Source organism: Leuresthes tenuis, unplaced genomic scaffold (assembly GCF_036924035.1).
Source record: "Leuresthes tenuis unplaced genomic scaffold, fLeuTen1.0.hap1 SCAF_6, whole genome shotgun sequence".
Taxonomy (NCBI): domain Eukaryota; kingdom Metazoa; phylum Chordata; class Actinopteri; order Atheriniformes; family Atherinopsidae; genus Leuresthes; species Leuresthes tenuis.
This window is the reverse complement of record NW_027325360.1, coordinates 22167970-22190962: the sequence shown is the minus strand read 5'-3', so window position 1 is coordinate 22190962 and position 22993 is coordinate 22167970. Positions and strand designations below refer to the sequence as shown.

At 39.8% G+C, this 22993-nt stretch overlaps 3 protein-coding genes and 1 long non-coding RNA gene across 5 annotated transcripts in view; 1 reads left to right on the top strand and 3 right to left on the bottom strand.

Moving 5' to 3' along the window:
• Positions 1-870: 870 nt before the first annotated feature.
• LOC140310091 (uncharacterized) lies at positions 871-5191 on the bottom strand. Its single transcript, XR_011916420.1, has 3 exons — positions 4678-5191; positions 3775-4232; positions 871-3237 (listed from the first exon to the last, which is right to left on the bottom strand). It is a non-coding gene; the product is annotated as an uncharacterized lncRNA (long non-coding RNA).
• Positions 5192-6609: 1418 nt separating this feature from the next.
• Positions 6610-8281, top strand: LOC140310090 (dual specificity protein phosphatase 18-like). Its single transcript, XM_072388245.1, has one exon. The coding sequence runs from the start codon at positions 6651-6653 to the stop codon at positions 7191-7193; it is 543 nt and encodes a 180-aa protein (XP_072244346.1). The 5' UTR covers positions 6610-6650; the 3' UTR covers positions 7194-8281.
• tgoln2 (trans-golgi network protein 2) lies at positions 8282-12532 on the bottom strand. Its single transcript, XM_072388244.1, has 4 exons — positions 12326-12532; positions 9935-10986; positions 9238-9321; positions 8282-9153 (listed from the first exon to the last, which is right to left on the bottom strand). Exons 1-4 carry the CDS (start codon positions 12378-12380, stop codon positions 9148-9150), a joined length of 1197 nt encoding a protein of 398 aa, XP_072244345.1. The 5' UTR covers positions 12381-12532; the 3' UTR covers positions 8282-9147.
• A 3736-nt stretch (positions 12533-16268) lies between these two features.
• The window catches only part of tcf7l1b (transcription factor 7 like 1b), a 30365-nt gene continuing 23640 nt past the window's right edge, over positions 16269-22993 (bottom strand). The window contains exons 5-12 of one of the 2 annotated variants that reach the window (XM_072388242.1): positions 21606-21741; positions 21043-21145; positions 20442-20525; positions 18456-18596; positions 18184-18346; positions 17990-18097; positions 17771-17822; positions 16269-17192 (exon numbers count right to left, since the gene is read on the bottom strand). In XM_072388242.1, coding sequence (XP_072244343.1) covers positions 16702-17192; positions 17771-17822; positions 17990-18097; positions 18184-18346; positions 18456-18596; positions 20442-20525; positions 21043-21145; positions 21606-21741 — 1278 coding nt within the window. In that variant the 3' untranslated portion in view covers positions 16269-16701. The remainder of the gene's footprint in view (positions 17193-17770; positions 17823-17989; positions 18098-18183; positions 18347-18455; positions 18597-20441; positions 20526-21042; positions 21146-21605; positions 21742-22993) is intronic. The other variant, XM_072388243.1, reaches the window with a different exon arrangement.

Genomic DNA, 22993 nt, shown 5'->3' with positions numbered 1-22993 from the left:
GGTCAGCTTTGTTGTGTATATCTTGACCAATGTAACAGTGATCCTGTAGTATCAGCTATCAAAAGTACTTAAATACATTTATCAAAAACATATGTATTTATGTACTTTTTTAAAGAAAAAGTTTGAATAAAGATGATCACACATAGGTTATTTGCATCTTAATAATATAAGACTTTGTAAAGACTTTGAATTATTTTTAGATCCCAAACAGTGCAGAGACACACAGACAAGCAATTTTAACAGTAACGACAAATCAAATGTTGTGATTCCAAAGGAATCACAAAATCCCTGTTATTACTTTGAAAATGACTAAAAGTTTGAAATGAGCACAGGTGTGTGTGTGGATTCATTTTTGTCACCTCTTCAGGATATTTTTCATTGGAAACGTGGACCTTATCTGGACCATAGTTCTCATTACTACCAAAACCTGGTCCTAATGAGTCAAAATGTCTTCAGGGTCCTGGTTAGGTGCAACGCATGATTTTTTAATATGAATTAATGGTCAGGTTAAGACTCAATACTTTATAGTTAAAGTTAGAGGTAAAGTTTGAGTCCAGCAGCCCACAATTAATTTTAGTCAAACTTAATACGGACAACTTAACAACCTTGAGTGTTGAGATCTCACAGACTGTTGACAGACATTATGATTCATGCTTACTACTGTAAACCAAGAGAGTAACATGTTATTTACCTCATATCACCATAGAAATAAAGAAAGTTATTTAAAAGAAGTGTTTTTTTCTCTTGATTGATGCAGATCACATGTTCATTAACAGAGTTCAGCTGCAACTTCCGTTGTTGTGGACAGTTTAAGCTGTTGCCTGCATCCGTTACATTTTTCATGTGTCAGAAAACAAACAATACGCCAAAAACATGCTTTACTTTAATGTGAAAACATCTTATAGCAAAGGTGTAGAGTTAAGACAAATGAAAAACAAATCCATTTACATTTCTTATATTTGTGGATTTTCTACAGTGTTTTATTTGGGAAGTTCACAGCTGACCACTACATTTTATTCATATTCTGATGCTCACCTCAGCTGATATATAAAGGTATTTGGACACTTAACCAAATTAATCTGAAGAATACAATCTGTGCTGCTATTTCAAAAGATTGTTTATGAGGACAAAATCAGGTACTGAGTTGTTGAGTTCAAAACTTCCACTTTCCACAAATACACACATTCTGTACAAATGCATACACACTTCAAACACACAGTCAAGCACAAACGTTTCTCTTAAAACCATTAGTAAGTGATGCAGCTCTTTAGTGTCAGGGTGTGCCACTGATTCTCTCATTAGGCACAAAGTCAGTGTCATAGTTAGTTTTTGTTAGATTATTAGTCGGTTAGTGTGTTAGTTTGCAGAGAGCTTCGAAAAGCTCCTCAGGTTAGTAACTAAGTTTTAGGAGACAAAACCTCTGTTGTTCCTTGCTGGATTGCCCAACGTTAAAACCACACACTTGTCACACAAGAAGATGTTTTGGACAACAATTCCCGTGTGATGTGATCGAATGAACATTACTGGTACTACAAGGCATGCTTCAGTCTACTTAATAATCAAACAGCAAGATGTTAGTAAGAGCGACAGGTTGACTGTTAAAGCCTCACCATTGTTAGTATCGACATCAGAAGGGGTTAGTATGGGAGCTGAGGTCTGCGTGGCGTCTGTCTTACTGTACAACATGTAATGACAGCAAGCCAGGCACTCACCTGCAGAGGTTGACCACACAGATCACACTCGGAGATAATAAAAAAAAAGGTCCCTAAAAGATGTCCATTAAACCTGTGGAATGAAACTATTTGATATCAGATTAGAAATTAAATTTTCAAAAAAATCTCCTTCAGTATGTGGTCAACCCAGTTTGATATCAGCTGCAGTTCTTTTTCCCCTGTGGTCAATAACTTTTCCCTTTCCAGGTCCTGAAACCCTTCTTCGTATCCTCCCTGTAGCATTTTTTCAATGAGCATCCTGTCTCCTTGAATAATTAATCTGAATAGGGAATTTCTAACAGAAGGATTGCAGGATCATTTGAGAGAAGTGTGTGCCTTAGACTGCGGGCGTAAAGCAGAGGGTTAGTCAGTGGGTTAGAAATGCAAGCCGTCAGCATTCTCAACACATGTTAGTAATCCTCCAATTGTTAGCCGACATTAGTATTGTTAGATATTAGTCAGATACTGTTAGTACAATCCAGGCTTGGGTAAAAGGCTATTTACACATAATTATTAGCATTTGCAGTAATTTGGTTAAGTGTTAAATGATGGCGCTGCTGGCATCAGGACAGTTTAATTTATGCCAGCAGGCATCATTTAGAAAACCGCACACCCCTAATTTCCAATGACATCCTTGTGATCTAAATCACAAGTGTAACTACTGCTTTAGTGAGGCTGTAACAAATGCTAAAAATCATTAGTAAATAATATTTTTCCCTTATCTGGTACATCCAGTGACTAAAGGAAATGTAGTTTCAGCTTGAGGCCCATTACAAATAAATTGTATCAGACTAACGTGACACACATGCACACATACGAGTACAAACGCCTACACAAATGAAGCACATGCAAAGAAACACATGCACTCACACAGACACACAAACACACTCACATACACACACACACACACACACTACAGAACGTCTTGTGAATAGTGCTGTAAAAATAATCAGTTTGAATCACACCAAACTTAAGCAGTTTCTCAGCAAACAAAACTGTGAGAATCACACCTTATTAGAGGGTAGAAAACAGTCATTGTTATACACTCTGCAATACAATATTTTTGTCCTTACATGCCTGACATAAAAAAATATTCCAAGTCTGAAATCTGGTATGAATACATGGTAGCTTTCATAAAATGACGCACAAAATAGCAAATAGCAAAACTCTTTTTTTTAGTGAGGCTCGTCTTATACAGGGAGAATTGAGTAAATTGTTAGATAAAGTAAACCAGATGACAGAGTAAAGAGGTTAACTGAAGAAAACATCAGCAGTTAAGAGAGAGAGGGGCAGATAAAGCGACGACAAACAAAAAAAACCCAGGAAGGGATTGAACACCACCCATGAAATACCTTCCTGCTAAATCTTATCACATGGATTACCGATGCAAAGTAATGGCTGAATTATCATGTCTTTTCACTGATAAACAGGGGCAGCAGTAGTTGTCTCTTGTTGAGGAAACCCTAAAATGGATTTTCTTCCTCTCAAGGTCCAGGACAGCTGAAATGGCACCATGTGTCAGTCACTGCAAGAGAAACAGTGCAGATACGGTGAATAATGGTTAGTTTTTCAGGCTTTTCAGATCATAGCATGAACATTTTCCTGTTGATCTCTTCTATACAACATGCTGTTAGAAGATACATTTTTGCCCCACTCTGACGAACATGCACATAATTGTTTTCCTTCTGGAATAATCATGCAAAATGTTGAATCTTAGACGTGGATTATGTAAATCATATTTTGTCATGGTTTGTACTTTGAGGCCGTTTTATCTTCCCTTCTTTACCATAATCCTGGATAGGACAGCAGCTTATAACAGGAGATATGGCAGTGATTTAACACATAACTAATCTCTGTTTGTCATTTATCCACAATCTCCACCAGTGCAGAAGCTAAACACAAATACACAAGGGCACATATTGCATGTGGGCAAAAGGACCCATAAAAACTGGCCCTGTAGTTTGTATTCATCTAGACTTATATAACAAGTCACAGTGTAGAGTGTAAAGTGAATATAAGGGAAATAAATGTCACAGTGGTGTAAATCTGACAGATCCAGTACCGGTCAGTGAGGCAGCACAGCAGAGGACGATGAAGCGATGCCACCAGGGATACAATGTGGTTCTGTCGAATCCTTCTCTGCTTTTTCATCAGTGTAACTGGAGAAGAACACATAACACAAAGCAGCAGAAAAGTGGGATGCAATCCAGCTGTCCTCACAAGATGCCCAAAGGCATCAGGCTACATGTTCTTGCAATCTATAGTTTCTGCTCACTGCTTTTTATTTATTCTGAGACAAGCAAAGACTGATAAAACAAGTTACTTGACTTCACTCAAATATAACAGACTGTGGGTTTAATGTTATTCAATTGATCTAAAAAGAAAATGAACCTCCCTGGTGATTTTAACAAAGGCGATCCAGCCGGTACACATAACCTGTCCTGTTGGATCCTCCCATCGTCCTGATAGGTGTCAGCTGCTATGAAAATGAATCCAGTCCATGTAACATTACAAGCGTACCTAAAAACCAAACCCAAAGAAGTTTAACATATCATCAGCAGGTGGAATTTATTATTTTGATAGTTTTCATAATGCCACACTTTGCCTCACAACTGCATAAAAACAGCTTTGGAAAATCAGTGCAAAATAGTGTGGTGACAACAGATTTGTGTTGTAGCCTCACTCTGCTTGTGAAAGACCATGTAGGCAGGTTATTATTGTATATTGCTTGTGTAGCAGTGCCTAAACCAAAGTCAGAAATAGCTTTTCTTTAAATAACCATATCTACATAAACCATGCACAGGATTCACAGGCCCTCCTGCAATAAGGAAGTCAGTGTGTAACCTGCTTAAGAACAGGTATCCTCAGTCCAACTGAAATTGTTTGATCATCACAGAAAAACATTTTTAAAGTTTAATGTAAAAGTATAACAGAACAATTATAAATAATGTGTTTTATCCCTTACCCAGTTATCTTCAGGTTCCATGCACCTATACCACAGCGTCACACGGTGCGAAAATATCGCTGCCTCTTTGTCTTTTCCTTCATCTTCTTCTCCCATCCCGAGGGCAAGATGCTCGACGTTCTCACATCCGTTGAGTGAGTGCAGTAATAATGCCTGCTGGAGAAAGCTGTTCGCTCCTCGGACCGAGTCGCAAGTAAGGCTGAGAGTCCTCTACATGGCTGCCGAGCTGAGACAAGCAGATGTGGGAGTGCCAACAACAGCTGCGTACTGACGAGGAGTCCAGTCCAGGCAAAGCGACATAAAGTGGAGACGGAAGCCGCTGGACAAAGCAAATGATCTGAAGGTATTAATGAGAACAGTGGCTTCTTTGACTGAGCCGGACTGCGCAGACCTGAATTAATCAGCGGTCTCGGTCCCCAGCTGCTGCCACAGGTTTATGGTCCTTTGTATGCGCCCCCTTTATCCACCATCTGTGTTTCCTGGGCAACAGAGGACTGTCTGCAGGCACCAGCAGCTAATGCACTGCAACCACCTCAAATCAAGACGCACTATAGTGCTCTGCTGTAATCGTGTGCTGTGGTCTACTTAGTTTTTCACACAGTTAAAGTATTATTTTGTTCTGCCCTCCTATTTAAGGTAAAGTGCTCACATTTTAAGATTTACACTGAAGATTGTTTTAGACAAAATAAATCCCACACAGAAAAATCTGGAACTAAAGAAAGAAAGAAAGATTAAAGCTGCCATAAACTGTAGTAAAGATGGATTAAAGAAATACCAATGTGAGCAAAGAAAATAGTGAATTTAATGACAATAGATCAACAGCTGGGTACATTTTGAACAGGGAGGTATTCTCAGCTTGACAAGAAAAACACCCAAGAGAAGTTGCTGGAAGTTCTGCATTTTGATTAATAAAAGCTTTTATTAAACAAAAATCTTTGTGCAGAAAAAGAAACCGCTCTCAACTCAAAGCTTACCACCTCGTCTGTCATTTGGCACGTGTGTCTGCCAGTGGAATAGACACTCTGGCGTTCACTGATGACATATCTGACTAAAGCAATGCAACACAGAGGACTGTGAGATTAGGTTTGACCGAATGCATTGAAAATAGGATATTTTATTATGCAGAAGGACAAGAATCCTAAATATAAGGGCTTTAGTTATCTACATTACATCTGTTTGGTCAGTATAATGTAAATATACATGTGGAACAAGATTAGAGTAAATACACAAGAGCCTGTCCAGCAGTGTGGCTCTCCACCTTGAAAACACACTCGAGAAGACTTCACTACAATAAGGCAGTGTTTCCCAACCTTGGTTCTCTGGGCACATAGCCCTGCATGTTTTCCATGTGTTCTTCCTCCAACACACCTGATTCAAATAAATGGATCAGCTCTTTAGCTATTTATGCTCTGCAGCAGGATGATGAAGACTCATTCATTTTAATCAGGTGTGCTGGGCCAGGGAAGCATGGAAAACATGCAAAGCAGTGTGCTTTGAGGAAGCTGCTCTAAGGCACACACTTCTCTCAAATTAGTGTTTGTGCAGTTTTGGAGTATCTGTGAAATATTCATATTAAACTCAATTTCAATTTATGTTTGCATAAAATCATCAATAAAGTGCAATAAAAATTTTAAAAAGCGTCCTCTCTGTCTGCACGGCTGCCTGCACTCACCTCACTTTCCTGATTCCAAGCCATTACTGTAAATGTGCTAGTTATCAAATGTAGGCCTGGACAAACAATGCTTTGTGTTGGTTTGTGTTCACAGTTTAGATTTTACTCTGAAAATGAACAGCACTGAAAAACATTTGAGTAGCTTTCTTCTTGATTTGGCCCCTGTAATAAAAACGCCTGCCAGCGGGGGGCGCCAAGCACGTGTGTTCGTGTAAGTTTGGCATTCCTCGGTTGCCATATTACTCAGTGTGGCAACATCCTCTGTGACATGTGATGGCGCAAATTTGCGACATTTAAAGTCATGCATCAGTCGGGTCTCGCAGGTCTTTCGGGCCTGTGCCGAGTCACCGAGCACCTGTATCTGAGTAACGGCACAGCGGCTGGTGACTCCTCCCAGTTGACAGGAAACGGGATCACCTGCATCATCAATGTTACTGAGACCAAGAGCCGCTCCCCACCTCAAGGTGTGGAGTATATCCACATCTCGGTCTCTGACTCCCCTTTATCTCCTCTTAGAGACCACTTCGACGAGGTGGCAGATAAAATAGAGACTACAGCTGAGCGCTGCGGGCGCACGTTGGTGCACTGCAAAGCCGGAGTGAGCCGCTCCGCAGCCCTGTGCATGGCTTATCTGATGAGGCACCGCGGGGCGACTCTCCTGGAGGCCCACAGCCGGGTGAAGAGCTGTCGACCCGTGGTGAGACCGAATAATGGGTTCTGGAAGCAGCTCATCCAGTACGAGACGGAGCTTCGTGGGTGCAGCTCCGTGCGAATGGTGTCTTCTTCCATTGGAGAGATACCTGATTTATACGAGCTGGAGGCCAGGAACATGGTGCCTCTCTGAGGAAATATTTTGGTTCTCACTGATTTAAGGGTCCCCACACTCACGTACTGTGGCATCAGCCACAAAACAACTTTCTAGTTAAGGATGGACAGGCTTAATGCTGGGCCTCCATAATAATGCGCACTGGGATAGTTTGACGTGTCTAAGTGTACTTGAACATCCCATCAAGTATATGTTTTTTCAATCTCTGAATAGATATAAATGTACCACTGTTTAAACATTTGTCTAATTTGGCCTCTGGTTTTCATTCAAGTTGTCACGTGGATTGAAATTAAAGCTTAAAAAAATAGAACAGAATCCTCCACCTTGCATCTCTCTGAACTCATATTTGTGAAGCGCAGATAAATGTTTCACCTGAATTTGAAAAAAAAACTGCTTTCCAGAATCAAACTGAGGCGACATTTACAAGGACACATTTTAGTGCTGAGAAGGGAACTTTCAGGAAGTTGGACAAGATGTGTTTGACATGCTCCTGTCACAGTAAGATGTGGCATCACTTAGCTATGTCACTTAAAAACTATTTGTTACCAACTATTTTGCCTATTGACCCCAAAGGAGATGCAACACTCCTCTTGTATTCCACAAAAAGCACAGCTTGGAGAAAAAATGTGTTTAAAAAAGTATATTCTTCTTGTCTAGCTCCAGTGCTCTAGTGGCTGCCTCTTGGATTTATTTTGTGGACGATGACTACTTTTACCTGATATCTTTTGAATGCAGTACTAGTCTCTGGCATTGTTTAGTTACTTTCACTGCACCATCATGTTAGATTTGCATATGATCGACCTCAAATCTCTTCAGCACTCAAGCCAGTTCATATCAGGAGAAAAAGTACAAAAAAACCAGCTTTTATTTGGGGAGATCCACTCAACCGCTCAGCTTCCAGTCTGATATGCAGTAAAAGAGCAGGATGTTTGAAAAGTCATTCCTTATTACAGAACAGATTATTTCCTTTTTTATGTCTTCATTACAGCGTGCAATACTGGTGTCTTCATTTTTTGAAGAACTAGAGGAATGTCTTTTAAAATATATACATAAATATGTTCAATATCCTTTGAAAATGTCTCAATAAAAACATGTTTTCTACTGAATGGTGATATGGGCTTACTCCTGCCAAGAAGCAACCGCGTTTAATTTCTTTTTATAGAGCCTTCTGTCTTTGCCCACCTCATGCTAGAAAGAAACCATTACAGAAACAAACAATACAAGAGCCACACATTAAATCACAGTAATATCATTCACAATTTGGCACAGATCTGTCATTTCTGAACATAAACGCACATCTACACAAGTGGAAAACTTAAACCTTCTGTATTAGTGGCCTTTAGCCACAAAAATACATGTTCTAATATCACATTCCCAGCAGTCAAAGCAAAGCAGTCCCCTCAAATCACCTTTTCAAATTAAGAGTCCCAACCCATAAAGTGGTTCAAGTTAAAAAAAATAAAAATCAACCAAAACTGGCCAGAGAAAGGCAACTATGCATTACCTGTCAGCACAAATTACAAAACACACACTGATTTAAAGACATAAATTAACAGGCATTAACACACATATCTGACACTGTGAGATGGCACATTTAGGTACAAGTTGTAATCTTTACTGTGCCATACAAAGAAGACTGGAACCCAAACAGCTAATTTGCCATAGCTGCATCCTGAGTCAGGACCTTAAGCAGGCCAAATGAACAGATGTGGAATAACAACACAAGTGCAAAAACTGCATGCTTACTTCACCTTCACTTTACCAATTCTCTCAATAAGGCAATAGTGTCATCTGCATAGTCATGCAATAAACATCTAAAAGGTACAAAATAGAAGAATGTCTTCTTTACACAGGGTGAACTTAATGTGCTGTAAACCCAAGACGTGTCCAACACCAGGATCCGCTTTCCTCCTTTTTAAGAAGCTGTGTATTCACCCGCTGCAGGCAGCGGCTTGAGATCCTGCCTCTGGGATCAAATCTGGAAGAAACAAAAAAATGTATAAGTCACAGAATATTTTGCCACAAACTATTAGAAATGCATTTCTTCACATCTGCAGCTTACATGCTGCTCCAGCTTCTGGTACTCTGTGGACTTAGGCCGACGTGTGGATCTGGATTTCTTCCCTTCCAAAACAAAGGCTATTATCTGTGAGTGAAAAAAGGAAATACAAATCAGTTCACCTGGACATTTAATGTTTTCGCTGATACTAAAACGGTTTCCAGCGTACTACAGAAATAGTTTCTTTTAGGGGAATTTGTATTTTCCAGAGCTCAGTGGGATCATTTATGCTACTCTCATCTTAGTGCAGTGAAAATGAAGCTACCGCCTACAGCTTTGCTCTAAATAGAGAAAAACCACATGCACTGCATGTACACAACTTCTCTTGTTGTAGGTCAGATTCTGGCTGTAGGTGTCTGCTATTTCCAGTCTTTAATGTAAGCCAACCAGACACTGACTGCAGCTTCCTTTTTACCTCGTAGACAGGATGCATCAGTCTCACCCGACCATGAAACAAAATAAATGAGCTTTAAGACTTTTTTTTAGCAGGGAACGGATTCATTTGATATATTTTTGCACTGTTATGGTCATCAAAATGAGCTGTTGGGAAGATCAGAGGGAATAAAGAAAAAGGATCTGCAACATAACCAGCTGTGTTTCAATCATTTTTTTGAACAGACAAACCAAAAGTACATGTGTGTCAGTGAGTGGTAAAAAGACGTATGCCTCAGACAGGCCTGAATAACATTAACACAAGTACCTTGCGCTTGTTGTGGTAAGTGACGTAAAGCACCGCCACCAATACAGCAGTGCAAACAAGGTAGGCAAAGAAATGACTGTTTTCCTCCTCCTTTATTCCAGATGGGTCATACTGAATTTTGCCTTCACTTCCTCCATTTCTGGTTTCCTCTTCGTCTTCTGTGTCCTTCTTGCTGTTCAAGTCGTCGTTTTTCTCACTAGCATCTCCATTTTCTGTGTTTTTGTCACTGGCATCATTGCCTTCGGTTCCCTTCTTTTTATCTGTTTCTAATTCTTCTGTTTCCTTCTTGCTGTTCAAGTCGTCGTTTTTCTCACTAGCATCTCCATTTTCTGTGTTTTTGTCACTGGCATCATCTCCTTCGGTTCCCTTCTTTTTATCTGTTTCTAATTCTTCTGTGTCCTTCTTGTTGTTCAAGTCGTTGTTTTTCTCACTAGCATCTCCATTTTCTGTGTTTTTGTCACTGGCATTATCTCCTTCGGTTCCCTTCTTTTTATCTGTTTCTAATTCTTCTGTTTCCTTCTTGCTGTTCAAGTCGTTGTTTTTCTCAGTTGCATCTCCATCTTCTGTATTTTTGTCATCTCCTCCTTGCTTTATATCCTTGCTGACCCCTTTTCCCGGCTCTACGACATCGAGTTTCGCATCTGAGCCTGTAGACTTCACCGAATTTTTATCTTGAGGAGTTCCAGTTCCTTTTGACTCATCTTGGCTGGGCGTCTTCTTGTCTTCGTTTACTTTAGGCTGCAACTTAGGCGCCTGGTCTTGTTGCTCGTTCGCATTTGTTTCTTCGGTATTTTTGCCAGCTCCCTGAGATTGTGGTTTTTTATCTGTGTCGACAATATCTGGAGGCTGGGCAATCTGATCAGCAGCTGTGTTACCTTGCTGTTTTGTGGTTTTGCCAGTTATTGGTAGAGTTTTATTTTCAACCATTGTATCATTTACGTGAGTCGAACTCTTTTTATCTGAGCCTGAATTTCCATCTGAATTTTGCTGTTTCGTTTTGGCTGGATTCTCGTTTGGCTGAGCTAAATCGTTACTTGATCCTGCGGAATCCCCTGTGAATAAGAAAAGTAAAAGTTAAGTACATGTAAAGCAATAGAATGTAATTCAATCTAATAATAAATGTCATAATTGCTGATAATGTGCATTTGACGCCTGTTATGTAACATACAGTAGACACATTCCTTGCCTCTTTATATCCACCGCAAATGTTTGCGTTTGAGTTTTAACTGCAGGAGCTGGCAGGCTTTTAACACAGTGAGACTATGAGAAAGGACATACCACACCAAAACCTGTTGCCCTTCACCAACTCCCTCAGAGGTTTGCAAAAGATTTTAAGATTTTACTGCTTGTTTTTACAGTACAGATATATGATGAACGATCACCAATCTTTTGACTCAATATAAGACCCTGACAGAGATCAGCTGCCGTTATTGGGGCGGATATTGGTGTGAACAGATATACAAGTAAAATTAAATACATACAGTACACCACAAAACACTTCAAAATCCTCTGCAGGGACTTTTAAAAGTTGACATTTGTTAAAACTACCAACAATTATTTATCCTGGCTCTGAATCTTATACACTTTCCCATTTATGTTTTCTTATTTTACATTCCTATTTAAAGAAAAATAAAAGACACTAAGGAGTTTGCATCAGCTTGCCCAAGTGATTAATTTCACTCAGCCTATTTGTTTGGATTATCAGATTATAGTCGCTGTGATCTGGAAAACATGAACAGGAAACAGCCTCTCCCCTCTGAAAAAAACAGCTTGGAATTGTTTGTTATCCAGGTTGGGCATAAACACAGTGTAATCTGTAAGTATATTTAAACAATATGACACAATCCAGTTAAACCATTTTTAGGTTTAATTTTGCCATACAAAGCTTCCTATTTTCTCTTTCTCGTGGTTGTCTGACAATGACTTCCTGTAGCTGTCATATAGTTATGGCTGAGCTGTAATAGATTGTAAAATACCACCTGTGGCCGCTAACTGCCTCTCTATAATAAAGCATGCTGTGCACTGTGGAAAAATATTCACAGCCCAAGATGACCGGCTAAAATCTAACAATGCGTTTGGGCAAACTTTGAACGTAGTTCTAAAATCATCCACTGAAACTGGCAACGCTGAACAAAACAGCGATACGAAAAACTGGGGAGTATATCTTTGTACTCTTTTACCAACAGGGACCTACATTATACCACTATCCAAAAAAAACACCTGATTTTATTTCAATGCAACTGCGGCAAGTGACGGCAAGTACGATTTGTTCTGGAACATAACTGTTGGCTCCTAGCCAAATGAGTCAACAGGAATTATGATTAAATTAAAGCAAATACCCCTCAAATAATGAATGATTAAATATCTACAACGATACTAAACTGCGCTCACCTTTGACCAAGCACCACCACAGATATATAGAAAGTACCAGAAAAGCAGCCCTCATTGTTTCCACACACCGAAGAATCTCAAACCCGTCAAAACTAAGCTGTTTCTTCTTTCAACTCAAGACTTAATCCGCGTTGACAAACGCAGCTCGACAGGTTGGAGATTTTGACAAACACCGTTCTGCTTCCGTGTACAAAGTGCCCTTTTTCTTCTTCTTTTTCTGCTGTAGTGAACACAGCGTTTGCGTTTACTGCCACCTACAGGCTGAACGCTGACATTACAGAGCAGGTAAGTGAAAGGCCTCAGCAGAGAGGATCAACTGACCTACTTAAATACATTGCATTTACTTCCATGCTAGTTTTATCACACTGTGTTTAAAGTAGTTATACTGCCTGGTACGACATGAGGACGTTGATGACTCTCACTGTATGTATAAATACTTTTTCAGATCAAACCACCTTTGGCTTTCTGGACAACAGACAATCAATACTCATTATTTCAAAACTCAAAATTTTAATAATAACATAGCCTCATGACATTGAATCAAATCCAGTTTAAAAATTTCTATGAATACCAAATTTATCACAACAGAAATGAAGCACAACAAATTGTGCATCTGTTCAAAAAAGCACTACACAGCCTCTTCAGCAAAGGTGTCCTATTCATCTATTCATTGCATTTAATATTTTAAAAAATACACCCTGGTCATGGGGAACTTCCAAGTTGAGAACGTTAATAGTTGCCTTTTGTGCCATGTGGCCAATCACTGAAGTGACCGACACAGGACCAAAATGCATTGTTACTCAAATATAATTGAAATGTATGACAATAGTTTAAAGAAAGATGTGAAGTCTTTGTTTCCCCTTTTCAACAGCACATTTGCTACACATGCCTGCAAATGTAGCTGCTTTTTTGTCTTTTTCAGTTTTTGAGGAACCTCATGTATGAGCAAAACAAGGCATGTTTCAGCCAGATGATTGGAGCAGTTTGTGTCAGTGACTTTTGGTACAGAGAGACATTAATTGGCAGGACGTGGCTGCTGTGTTTACTTTATTTTAAATATACTGTTTTTTTAAGTGTGGGGGATTACATCATCCCTTTTTACCGATATCCCACTATGTTTGGCTGAGCAGAAGTTGTAGAGGTAAAGATGTCTCTGATAAAGAATCAAACCCACAATCATTAATATGCAGTATATGTATTTTTTTCAATCTATTCAACATATGCTAAGTGGAGGAGAGAGTATTAGAGTTACTACTGCCACTCTCAGGTTGAAAGTGAGGATATTTACTTCAAATGAGGCAGTTGTGGCAGTATTTGACCTTATCAGCAGATGGCAGTATTGATATACACAGCAAACTTTAAGAAAAAATTACATTTGTTCATCATTACAGATTACAGATTTCTGTACTTGTTATTGTAGTTTCCCTAAATACGTTTATTCATACTTCTTAACTAAACTCTCATATAATAATCCTGAAGACAATGGAACAGTGGTAATGCTTGAATGTATGGTACCACTTATTGGTTATAATACCTTACAGTCTCTCTCCTGATAACGCTAACAATATTGCAGACATTACAACTGGAGGTGTGCAGTGTCTTCAGAGATGTGATAATGATCTAAATGTTAATTGGAGGTGTTTTACATCTCAGCAGGGTGTGGGAGACCTGTGGGTTCTTGTAATGAATATGTTTTAATTGTGGAAGGCTAGTTGACATTTGAAAAGTCCAATGATCCCTCTCATTCTTGACACCCATTTGCATTTCCATCTTTAAGGTCAAACGGGTATGAATAATACATTAAGGAGGTTCTTAAGCTCACAGCCAGCCATACCTGTCGTCACAAAGGCACCAGCTGTGTCTTGCTAAGCTCAGTGAATGTTACAGAAACAATCAATTAATATCACTTTGGGAAACCACATGTGAAGCTAGCACAGCATCCTGTTATTAGTGGGGATATAAGGTCATGCATTCAATGGCAGATATAGGATCAACCATTTCTTATTACGTTCATATGGTTGTTAATCTGAACAGAGCGATATAAAACCATCTGCATCACACTAACAGTGTGGACTAAGTGAGGCTGATGCATGTGTTTGTTTCTATGGGTACTTTTGTGACTTTTATTAACACAGATAAAATATTTAGCAACAGTTTCCCCCCAGTGAAATCAAATGGTTAACCTGTAATAAATTCAAGATCAAAGGGAAGCCCCTAAAAAAGGAGAACCTTGGCAAGAGATTGGAAGGATTTAATGAGCAAAAATTAACATGTATTAACTCTGACCCCGTGCTTACATGGCAGATGTTGAGTGGCGCAGCATGCAGATAGATTGCATTAGAGAAACACTGGTATAACACTGAAATCGTATTTAATTTCAGTTTTTCTTAAATAAGTAAGTAAATTTGGTTGCCAGAATCGTGTTTTATCTTTCATGTAATTCCTTTCAACAAAGTTAGATGGAAATAAATAAGAAGGCACAGGTAAGAGTTTGAATTTGACAATAAAGGCACACTCTTGAGAGACTTGAATCCGCTCAACGTAAGGTCATGAGGAGACAGATTTGCTTGCTGTTTTGACAAGTCATTATCTGTAATTTTACTGACGAATTGGTGAAGTGGCTCAGAGTAGGCAGCCGTGGCACCACAGACTCTGTGGCTTTTGCCTGAAACGACGTAGCAAACAAGCAAAGACTTATTATGGCTAATGATTGCTTAAAACAGAGCGAGGCACACTTGACAGTTTGGTGCTTCTATCAGGGCCAAAACAGAAACACATCTTTACCCCATCTGTTTGTGGTTTTAAGAGTCTGCATGAGGAGGCTATTTTTTGTTTTTTTTTCACTGACCACTGATTGCGTCACAAAACATTAACAGTAAATGAAAGATAGATAATGACTGCTATATATAAGTTTAATCTGAGTCATATGTACCTCCCTTGCAATGTCAAGGAGAGACCCTGTGACTCTAAAACGATTGAGCTGAACAGAAGTGTAGACTAATTAAAGAAAAAGAACTCACTGTAGTGTCTGTTATTTCAACAACAGTACGTCACAGAAATGTATTTAAGGCCTCAGGAAATCATGTCATATTGTGAAATGGGGACATATCGCGCCTCCTTTAATCTAAAATCTATATATTGTGTGCTGAATGTCAAATGTTGAAAGTCAAATTTGTCAACTCCCTGATGGTAAATACTTGATTAGGTCTTAAAATCAGTCGGTGGGAGTTTTTCAATGGGCTCGTCCAGGCCAGCCCCCCTCTGCTCCCACATAATTGGTCCATCCCTGGCACAACTCGTCATCTCCAAAGCCACCAAAAACTGTAACCTACCTTGTGTATTTTTCACTAATTGAAATGCCTAATGAGATCCCAGGGGCTCCATCCCATTACCTCTGAGTTAATTAAAGTCTAAGCAGTGTGCCAAACGGTGAATAAAGATGCAGTAAAAGTGCAAAAGGAACAGGGAACCGGAGCAGGGTTTGCTGTGCTGGGATCGGGCTGACCTGCTTTTCAGTCATTGTTGTGGGATCCTATACTCCAAGATGGAGCAGATGTCTATAATTTTTTTATTTGTATTTATTTTGGGCTTGAAATTTTGTTACCCTGCTGGTTCTAGCACTCATTTTCCAGTGTGGTTAGCCTAATTCTGCTTTATTAAACATTAAAGTACTCACCACCATCAACAAGGTTTTTATGAACATGTTTCCTATTTAGAACTGAAGCAAAACGCTCGCATGAAAAAGGACAACAGGTGTGTGTGTATTTATTCAACTTAAGTATGTCTGGGATAAAATCATACTACTCTTACATAAAGGTGTTCTTAATTCATTTTATATTATAGTGAATAATATGAGTGTATTACTCCAAACCACATTAACTTATTAAAGAAAAAAATATTCATTAAATGACAAAAACATGAGCAGACAGAGGACAGAGACATATTCTTTAAGAAACCATTTCAAATGTTTATTTAACATGTCAAAGAAGGGACACACACGCGTGAATTGAAAAGAGGGTTGCAATTATTGGCCAGAACTAGGACTTTAACTTCATACTAACATTAATTGGGGTTTTGGCTAACAAGGAAATTTGTTTTTGTTTCTTTTTGCTTTTATAAAGAAACTTTATGTACATTGGTTCTTTTATACAAGAGGTTCATTGGATAAATGCATCAAAAAAGAACCCAGTTCTGCAGTAAACTTTACAAAAAATACATTTGTTTTCATTGAGAGATGTAGAAAAGGAGGCAGTCAAATATTGACCAATAATATTTCTTCCTTTTCATTATTTAGAAAAAAAAAAGTTGATCTAATACCTATCTTAAAGAAAAGCAATATACAGCACAATAAATGAGAGAAAATTGCCTCTGCGGACTCATTCAGTTGGTTTGGTAACCAAGGAGAGGGGCTGTGATTGGAACAGGGAATGATGGGAGTGAAGGGCTGCCTGATGGAAGGGAGAAGGGGGGGAGAGCATGGAGGGGTGCAGAGAGCTGAAGGGGATTGGCCGGGTGAGGATAGGTGTGTTCGACTGGCTACCTGAAGTACCAATAGGGATGGAGATGGAGGGATGGGAAGAGGAGGAAGAGGAGGAAGAGGAGGAAGAGGAAGAGGAGGAGGATGTGGATCCAGAGGCCTTCCCAGGTAGGGAAAAGTGATGGTGCATGCGTCCCTCCGGTTTGGTGGTGAGTGATAACGGCTGGGCTTGTTCAGAGTGAGTGGCAGCAGGAGCAGCAGGGGAGGCCAAGGCTGCAGAGGGAGTGGCCGGTGAGTCCAGCATGCTTCCATGAGATGATGCGGGGCTGTCGCACATCTTGTCCGATGGCAGGTACTGCACGCACTGCTTCTTACTCCTGATTGAGAAGTCTGGGGGGTAAACAAAGGAGAATTGAAGAGTCTGAATTATGGCTCTGCTGCTGGCTTCACATCTGGTCAAGTCCCACAATGATACAGCTGACAGAGGTGAATGAGCCATTCTAAAAAAATCAACATGATGTGAAGGTTTTTCATATGCACTTGTAAACACATCACAACAAGGAGAGTGAAACAGGATGTTATGGCATATTCAAATGAGTATGATTCAAAAAAAGAACATGACACGAGATGTGCGCTGTGCAAATGTTCGGCTTTTGTTTTTGTCACTTTACAGTGGTCTTTTGTTGCACAACCACAGACATACCTGCCACTATTAGCACTGAACCTCATAAGCTGCTTGTCAAAGTACAAAAAAGCAGGGAAAAAGGTCGTAAGTGCTTGTGAGTGACATAATTTATTTTAAAAAAGGCACAAAAAAATAAGAGAACAAAGGTGCAGTTTCAGGTTACATGTGAGCTCTGTGTGACAAATAAAGCTCTTGCTGTTAGTTTTTCTTACTTTTTGATTGTGAAGTACAAGAATAAATAAATTAATAAATAAAGGCAGCCAGGAAGAAAAAGGCCTCTTACCCTCTGGCTTTGAGTCTGGTTTATTTTCTCTCTTCCTCTTTTTCCTCTTTCCCTGCACACAAAACAGTTCTGTTAACAAAGGTTTTTCATCACGAAAAAACTGCTTCAGTTCATAAATTCAGTTACTATAATTTACTGACATTGTCAAAACCCAGTTGCTTGTACAAAATTCTTCGACTTATTGATGCAAGAACTGATCATTTTAACTGTGTCACTCACATAGTTATCTCGTGCTGACCATCCAGGATAGAGCTGGGAGTGGAGTTGCCTCTCTTTTCTGGCCAGCTCATAGTATTTGGCTTGCTCCTCTCTTGACAGAGAATGCCACTGTGGACCAAGACAAAGGACTGTTGAAAACATGCACACGCATATACGGTTACAAACGCACGCATGTCTGTGTCAGGGCTCCGTACCCGTCTTCCAAGGATCTGGTTTATGGCAGCGCTCTCTTTCAGAGTGCACTCTGCCACCACTTTGGCTCTCATCTCCTTCATATAAAGCATGAAAGCATTCAGAGGCTTCTTGATATGAGGCTTCTTGTCCTCCTCTTTCTTGGCAGGAACAGGGGACTTCCTGCTAATTCGAAACATTCAAAAGACAGAAGTAATGGAAAATTTTAGCAAACAAGGGCGAATAATGTGCAGGAACAGAGGCAGATATTGACAGCTGTTTGAATAGTCCTTACGCATGCATCGAGGGGCTGATGTCTCCACCGGGCTCCTGTTTGATGGCAGGCGAGACGATGGCAGGATGGGGGATGCCAGTCTGGTGGAGGCTGTGTGGAGGAGGGGTCACCATATGAGGGGAGAAACGGCTGGACACCAAACTGGGAGGGTGAAAGGAGGCAACATTTTAACAGTCAGGGTTTAACAGTGAACCTCTGTCGACTTGACAAGAAAAAGTCCGGCTCATTTGGCACATTACTGACCTGCCTTAGCCTCCAGGTGAAACTCACTGTGCCTACTGCCTCTGTCTAGACTAAATTCATACACACAATGTGTTCCATGCTTGCTTTTTGTTCAAATACAGACTTTTTCAAAAGCCCCTTTATTCACCAACGGCTGAAGAAAGTAGAGTGTGGTGTTACCATGGTGATAGCATGGCAGTGACACCTGAAACCTCTCTTCCAACCATGTTCCAGACCATGGAGAGTGTTCTGACAGCCGTCCACACAGAACACCTTTGCAAAGTGTCTCCCTCAATGTCCAATTGTGAATACAAAGGAGCTTTGTAATGGACAAAGAAGAAAATTAAGCTCTATAACCCTGCAGCACGCACTTGGATTAATGTTAGACTGGAAAATGACTGTTTTTAAGTGCATGCTCGGCTGTCTTGAGACACAATCCACAGTATGCATACAATATTTACTTTACTAAAGACCAACCCATAATTAACCAATATGAAGAGACTTTTCTAATGTTTCTAAACCAGGTTATAAACTGGGACACAAGCAGGTAGTTGACAGCTTGTTTAAACCTCTCATCCAATGTTAACTGTCTGGTTCTTGATCTAAAGAAATTAAATATGTTTATATTGAAAAGAAAAACTAGATGAACCACTTCTCAACTCATGTTTTATTCGCCTTTTTAAAAAATTTGATTAATTTAATAATTCATTAAGTATAAACACATATATCATCTCCCTTGATAACAAACCTTAAGCTGCTAACTATGTAAACATCCTATTTATTCTCCACTAAATAAGTTATGCGCTTATGAACATTTTTTTCCCGTTAACTGATACGGTTGTCATAAGATTTTATTTTTGCCATGTACAGTTATATACAATTGCCATAAGTCATTTTCTTAGCCAATTCCTCTGTGCGATTAATAATGTCAGAAACATTAAATATTATGATATTTACTCAAACCAACTGGACTTCTTTTCATTCAACCCATTTAAATGTAATCAAAAACTGAAACTGTGGTTATTGGTTAAACTATTGCATTTAACAACAGAAAAAAGAAAAACACACTTTCATGAGGTATGTTCTGATTGTTGTGAGTTTATATCAGGATGAAGCCACACATGCTATTGATCACAGAGACCCTTCTGAATATTTAATCTCTGACTAACACCGGAAGGCTCGCTACAAAATCTTTCCAATTTTGACAGAGGGTCAGAGAGTTTAGTCTGATGGGACGTGTGGGTTCAGATAAGCTTTGATTTGTCGTAATCGATTCTCAGCTCTTTCATCTCTGCGTTATGTGTGTGTGTGTGTGTGTCAGAACTCTGGCCTGACCATAGAAGTTTAGCTCTGAGAGAGAAGACAGGAGAGAAGTGCTGAATGCCAATAACGCGTTCAGTCTATTTAAGAAGCTGAGCCTGTCTCTTGCAGACTTAGACCTTGTATCCCTTTGTAGTTTCAACACTAGCGCCTGCTCCTGATCTGACAGTGTTTTGTTCAAGTCGAGCTATGTTATTTAATTTAGCTTCAGATCCCAAATTTATGAGGCTGAGAGATGTCAAGCATCCTCCTTTCATAATAACATTTATTCATTCCTTCTAACAATGTGAACAATAGAAGTTTAAGACTGCATGCCAGCCATTTATTCTGTTACAGTCTGGCAAAGAAAGCAGGCGAAATGTGATTACAGCATGTCATGGAAGCAGCACGTATCAGATGCCTCCCTTTGGGAAGGGGGGGTGTTACTGAACATGATCCACTCACCTGGACATCGATGCATTCATCGCCAGCGCTGGATAGGGGTGACGGAATCCCCCCGGAGGGATGGAGTACATGGGCTGGCCCTGCCTGGGAGACAGAGGTAGACAAAGTGAGTGAAAGCTCCAGTGTGAGGTGGATCAAACACAGCTGACAGCTAACCCACCAGCACTAATCCTCCACTCATCAACTTCAAATCCCCTGCTAGTGGAACAGAACCGTTGCAATTGATTATCCGACTCGTAGAAAAACTCATAAATGTTCAGAAATTCCTGCTGCTACACTTAAATATTTTTATTTATTATTGTTGTGATATGGAGCACCTGCACTAAGGCAATGCAGCATTAAACCTAGTTGCATAGCTTACATACAAAATGGTGGAATTAGTCTAATTTCCATTTTTACAGTGCATATTATCACTGTGATATGACAATATGTAACTCTGCAGAAAGTGCACAAACTTATCAATCAAACAGAGCTGAAGATAGTGATATGTTTGTTATCAACATATTCTTACACATTAATCAGTTGGATGACTATCTATATCTACACACACACAAAAAAAATCTTACATCTTTGTTGACAGTTTATAGTATAAGGAACTCACTGTGGCATGAGCCAGCTTAGAGGGTGTGCAATCGAACCGACAGCACCAGGAGAGAGGGGGTAGTACGGAGAGAGTTCTGACGGGTGAGGCGTTCGAGGAATACCTGAAGGAACCCCAGAGGAAAAGAGAAAAAAACTCCTTAAAATGTCACACGCATTGGATGAGATGACAAAGAGGACCTAATCAAAGCAACATTTAACAATAAAAGGGGTCTCTTTAGTAGAGTAATTCTGTGGGGTGTTGAGTTTACTGAATTTAACATCAAACACCTTCTATAAAGGAAATAAGAATCCATAGAAATGTGCATGATATATCTCAAACAAAACAGATCATCTTTTTCTTTCTCCAAAAACGACCAGACACGTTGCTCCTTTTTAAAAACATCATGTCCGTGTCAAACTCATAACAGCTCCTGGGTCATGGTCTCTGTAAACGTTTCAACATTTTCACTCCATAAACACAAAACTACAGTTTTTATTGCCACCTGTCAATGTTTGGTTTTATGCAGAGTATTAGTTCTATAATGTACAGTGATGTAGATCAAAATCAACCCATGACTTTACCTGTCTTTGGGTCAAGGATCTCTGGCGAGAGGTGTGATGGTGGCGTGCCAGGGGAGAAGTGTTCATTGCTGTAGGTGATGAGAGGCGTCAGTGGGTGGACATGGTGGGCATGCTGCACCACTGGGACCTTATTGGACTAAAGAGAAGACACAGAGAGCTGGAGGTGAGCATAATTCCGACATGTAACGTTTGAAGCAGAGTGATAGTCAGGAGAGGCATTTTATTCCATTTTATATTTTTGTATATTTGCTCTCTGCCTGTTGTTTGTGTCTTTTATATGTGTCAAGGCTTCTACGTTTGTAACTATAACAAACAGAAGCAATGCGTTGAGTTAATAGGTCATCATTTGTGAATGCTCTCCATGGTAAACATCACAGTTTATGCGTGTGACCAGCCCTGTGATGCAATCTGGACCGGCACCAAGGAGCATTTAAAAGCCTTGCAGACACATGCCAAGATCATTACAGTCATTTAGTTGAGTGGAGAACTGTTTGTTCAGTCCAACAAGGAAAACAACAGTGCCACCAAATCCAAAAGTTGCCTCAGCAAGCCACAAACAAACACAATCAAGCTCAAGTAAACTGGATACCCATAAACATGTGGAGACATTATCTCCCACTCTGTCTGACTCCAACCACCACCATGAGTGGGTTACAAATGTTTCTAATGTTGGAAAACCACGTAAAATTCTGTAAAACCTAAGATATGTGAATAACAAACAGTGTAGAGATTAGACGTCCTTTTACTTGCAGTGTGTGTATCAGAAAAAGCACACATCCCTGCTGGATCTGACCTGTACTATAGCTACTACAGGGATGATGAAGACAATAATAATAACCAGCGTCTCTACTTTCATTAGCCAGCGCTCAGCCTAGCAGTCATTTCCCCTGGCTGCTTGGCTGAATAGAGCACTTGTTGGCTCAACTTGTCACATGGGAGGGTCAAGGGGTGGGAGGGGAGAAAGGAGTCTTGTTCCTCCAGGCTAACCTTTCTTCAATATCCTTCCCCACCCCCTTCCCAACCTCTGTCTCTCTCCAACGTGGTCTGCTGGGGAACAAGGTTTGCATTGAGACTTATGTATACTCTCTTGCTTCACGCCGCTTAGAATTGTTCCAAATCCTGGCTTTTTTTTTTTTATGTTTTTTTTTCTATAAAGGAAGGTCCAACTTTTTCTTTCTTTTAAATCTTCAGTGAATGAATAAGGACAGAGCAAGGAAAATATTTACCGCTGTTAAACACGGCTATATTAAGACCACTTTGCTCAGGACATTTTTGGTTTCTGCAGACTGTGAGCACATAAGGTGAAAGCAACTGACGATGTGCAGTGAGCACATTTCACACAACACAGAAAAGGCTTTGATAAAAGTCCATGGCAGAAATAGCGTTGA

What these genes read in the sequence shown, in the direction of transcription:
- LOC140310090 (XM_072388245.1), top strand. Translation starts at nt 6,651, where the DNA reads ATGCATCAGTCGGGTCTCGCAGGTCTTTCGGGCCTGTGCCGAGTCACC.
- tgoln2 (XM_072388244.1), bottom strand. Translation starts at nt 12,380, where the DNA reads ATGAGGGCTGCTTTTCTGGTACTTTCTATATATCTGTGGTGGTGCTTG. An exon ending in GTGGTGGTGCTTGGTCAAAG is followed by an intron (nt 10,987 to 12,325) that starts GTGAGCGCAGTT and finishes TCTTATTCACAG; the next exon opens with GGGATTCCGCAGGATCAAGT. An exon ending in CTTACCACAACAAGCGCAAG is followed by an intron (nt 9,322 to 9,934) that starts GTACTTGTGTTA and finishes TTTCACTCACAG; the next exon opens with ATAATAGCCTTTGTTTTGGA.